This window comes from Heptranchias perlo, chromosome 18, assembly GCF_035084215.1.
Source record: "Heptranchias perlo isolate sHepPer1 chromosome 18, sHepPer1.hap1, whole genome shotgun sequence".
NCBI classification, from domain to species: domain Eukaryota; kingdom Metazoa; phylum Chordata; class Chondrichthyes; order Hexanchiformes; family Hexanchidae; genus Heptranchias; species Heptranchias perlo.
Genome location: NC_090342.1, coordinates 3,525,595 through 3,529,374, shown reverse-complemented (window position 1 = coordinate 3,529,374; position 3,780 = coordinate 3,525,595). Strand labels below are relative to the sequence as shown.

At 74.2% G+C, this 3,780-nt stretch overlaps 1 protein-coding gene across 1 annotated transcript in view; it reads right to left on the bottom strand.

Moving 5' to 3' along the window:
- The window catches only part of med21 (mediator complex subunit 21), a 32,750-nt gene extending 29,148 nt beyond the window's left edge, over positions 1-3,602 (bottom strand). The window contains exon 1 of the mRNA XM_067999224.1: positions 3,510-3,602. Coding sequence (XP_067855325.1) covers positions 3,510-3,551 — 42 coding nt within the window. The 5' untranslated portion in view covers positions 3,552-3,602. The remainder of the gene's footprint in view (positions 1-3,509) is intronic.
- Between the last annotated feature and the right edge of the window lie 178 nt (positions 3,603-3,780).

Genomic DNA, 3,780 nt, shown 5'->3' with positions numbered 1-3,780 from the left:
TAGTTCCCCCTGGGGGGGGGGGGGGGGGGAGAGGAGAGAAGGGGGTCCACTCCCCCTGGGGAGGGGGAGGAAGGGGGTCCACTCCCCCTGGGGGAGGGGGGAGAGAAGGGGGTCCACTCCCCCCTGGGGGAGGGGGAGAGAAGGGGGTCCACTCCCCCCTGGGGAGGGGAGAGAAGGGGTCCGGTCCCCCCTGGGGGAGGGGGAGAGAAGGGGGTCGGTCCCCCTGGGGGGAGGGGGAGAGAAGGGGGTCCGGTCCCCCCTGGGGGAGGGGGAGAGAAGGGGGTCCGGTCCCCCCTGGGGGAGGGGGAGAGAAGGGGGTCCGGTCCCCCCTGGGGGAGGGGGAGAGAAGGGGGTCCGGTCCCCCCTGGGGGAGGGGGAGAGAAGGGGGTCCGGTCCCCCCTGGGGGAGGGGGAGAGAAGGGGGTCCGGTCCCCCCTGGGGGAGGGGGAGAGAAGGGGGTCCGGTCCCCCCTGGGGGAGGGGGAGAGAAGGGGGTCCGGTCCCCCCTGGGGGTGGGGGGAGAGAAGGGGGTCCGGTCCCCCCTGGGGGAGGGGGGGGGGAAGAGGGTGTCCGGTCCCCCCGGGGGAGGGGGGGGGGGGGGGGGAGAGGGTGTCCGGTCCCCCCGGGGGAGGGGGGGGGGGGGGGGAGAGGGTGTCCGGTCCCCCCGGGGGAGGGGGGGGGGGGGGGAGAGGGGTGTCCGGTCCCCCCGGGGGAGGGAGGTGTCCGGTCCCCCCGGGGGGAGGGAAGGTGTCCGGTCCCCCCGGGGGGGAGGGAAGGTGTCCGGTCCCCCCGGGGCGGGAGGGAAGGTGTCCAGTCCCCCCGGGGGGAGGGAAGGTGTCAGTCCCCCGGGGGGAGGGAAGGTGTCCAGTCCCCCCGGGGGGAGGGAAGGTGTCCAGTCCCCCCGGGGGGAGGGAAGGTGTCCAGTCCCCCCGGGGGGAGGGAAGGTGTCCAGTCCCCCCGGGGGGAGGGAAGGTGTCCAGTCCCCCCGGGGGGAGGGAAGGTGTCCAGTCCCCCCGGGGGGAGGGAAGGTGTCCAGTCCCCCCGGGGGAGGGAAGGTGTCCAGTCCCCCCGGGGGGAGGGAAGGTGTCCAGTCCCCCGGGGGGAGGGAAGGTGTCCAGTCCCCCCGGGGGGAGGGAAGGTGTCCAGTCCCCCCGGGGGGAGGGAAGGTGTCCAGTCCCCCCGGGGGGAGGGAAGGTGTCCAGTCCCCCCGGGGGGAGGGAAGGTGTCCAGTCCCCCCGGGGGGGAGGAAGGTGTCCAGTCCCCCCGGGGGGAGGGAAGGTGTCCAGTCCCCCCGGGGGGAGGGAAGGTGTCCAGTCCCCCCGGGGGGAGGGAAGGTGTCCAGTCCCCCCGGGGGGAGGGAAGGTGTCCAGTCCCCCGGGGGGAGGAAGGTGTCCAGTCCCCCCGGGGGGAGGGAAGGTGTCCAGTCCCCCCGGGGGGAGGGAAGGTGTCCAGTCCCCCCGGGGGGAGGGAAGGTGTCCAGTCCCCCCGGGGGGAGGGAAGGTGTCCAGTCCCCCCGGGGGGAGGGAAGGTGTCCAGTCCCCCCGGGGGGAGGGAAGGTGTCCAGTCCCCCCGGGGGGAGGGAAGGTGTCCAGTCCCCCCGGGGGGAGGGAAGGTGTCCAGTCCCCCCGGGGGGAGGGAAGGTGTCCAGTCCCCCCGGGGGGAGGGAAGGTGTCCAGTCCCCCCGGGGGGAGGGAAGGTGTCCAGTCCCCCCGGGGGGAGGGAAGGTGTCCAGTCCCCCCGGGGGGAGGGAAGGTGTCCAGTCCCCCCGGGGGGAGGGAAGGTGTCCAGTCCCCCCGGGGGGAGGGAAGGTGTCCAGTCCCCCCGGGGGGAGGGAAGGTGTCCAGTCCCCCCGGGGGGAGGGAAGGTGTCCAGTCCCCCCGGGGGGAGGGAAGGTGTCCAGTCCCCCCGGGGGGAGGGAAGGTGTCCAGTCCCCCCGGGGGGAGGGAAGGTGTCCAGTCCCCCCGGGGGGAGGGAAGGTGTCCAGTCCCCCCGGGGGGAGGGAAGGTGTCCAGTCCCCCCGGGGGAGGGAAGGTGTCCAGTCCCCCCGGGGGGAGGGAAGGTGTCCAGTCCCCCCGGGGGGAGGGAAGGTGTCCAGTCCCCCCGGGGGGAGGGAAGGTGTCCAGTCCCCCCGGGGGGAGGGAAGGTGTCCAGTCCCCCCGGGGGGAGGGAAGGTGTCCAGTCCCCCCGGGGGGAGGGAAGGTGTCCAGTCCCCCCGGGGGGAGGGAAGGTGTCCAGTCCCCCCGGGGGGAGGGAAGGTGTCCAGTCCCCCCGGGGGGAGGGAAGGTGTCCAGTCCCCCCGGGGGGAGGGAAGGTGTCCAGTCCCCCGGGGGGGAGGGAAGGTGTCCAGTCCCCCCGGGGGGAGGGAAGGTGTCCAGTCCCCCCGGGGGGAGGGAAGGTGTCCAGTCCCCCGGGGGGAGGGAAGGTGTCCAGTCCCCCCGGGGGGAGGGAAGGTGTCCAGTCCCCCCGGGGGGAGGGAAGGTGTCCAGTCCCCCCGGGGGGAGGGAAGGTGTCCAGTCCCCCCGGGGGGAGGGAAGGTGTCCAGTCCCCCCGGGGGAGGGAAGGTGTCCAGTCCCCCCGGGGGGAGGGAAGGTGTCCAGTCCCCCCGGGGGGAGGGAAGGTGTCCAGTCCCCCCGGGGGGAGGGAAGGTGTCCAGTCCCCCCGGGGGGAGGGAAGGTGTCCAGTCCCCCCGGGGGGAGGGAAGGTGTCCAGTCCCCCCGGGGGGAGGGAAGGTGTCCAGTCCCCCCGGGGGGAGGGAAGGTGTCCAGTCCCCCCGGGGGGAGGGAAGGTGTCCAGTCCCCCCGGGGGGAGGGAAGGTGTCCAGTCCCCCCGGGGGGAGGGAAGGTGTCCAGTCCCCCCGGGGGGAGGGAAGGTGTCCAGTCCCCCCGGGGGGAGGAAGGTGTCCAGTCCCCCCGGGGGGAGGGAAGGTGTCCAGTCCCCCCGGGGGGAGGGAAGGTGTCCAGTCCCCCCGGGGGGAGGGAAGGTGTCCAGTCCCCCCGGGGGGAGGGAAGGTGTCCAGTCCCCCCGGGGGGAGGGAAGGTGTCCAGTCCCCCCGGGGGGAGGGAAGGTGTCCAGTCCCCCCGGGGGGAGGGAAGGTGTCCAGTCCCCCCGGGGGGAGGGAAGGTGTCCAGTCCCCCCGGGGGGAGGGAAGGTGTCCAGTCCCCCCGGGGGAGGGAAGGTGTCCAGTCCCCCCGGGGGAGGGGGAGGGGGGTGGGAAGGTGTCCAGTCCCCCCGGGGGAGGGGGTGGGAAGGTGTCCAGTCCCCCCGGGGGAGGGAGAGGGGGGTGGGAGAGGGGGGGGGGGGGGGAAGGTGTCCAGTCCCCCTGGGGGAGGGGGGGGGGGGAAGGGGAGGGGGGGTCCAGGCCCGAACAGCCCGGCTGTAAGTTTACACCCAGAGGCCGGCACTAACGCTGCCGTTCGGGCCGCTTCCATCAAACACTCCGCCCGGACAATGAACGGGCCTTACGCCGCCCGCGGTTCCAGTTCCCCCGGGGGAAGGGCCCGCTCGGACTCACCGAGTTCACCGCGTCCTGGAGCTGCGTTAGTCGGTCCGCCATCTTCCAGCAGCAACAAGCCGCCCCGCGATTGGAGGAGGCGCATAGCAACTGGCAGCCAATCAGCGCTCGCCCTGCGCCACTGACTCGGAGTCACCTGGTGACGAGGAGCGTCAGCCAATCAGAGTTAGCCAATCAGAATTACCTACAGCCATCCAATCACAGAAAGAGAGGGAGAGCCAACCAATCAAACGCCTAGGACGAGTCATCCAATCAGAAGCACACAGAATTA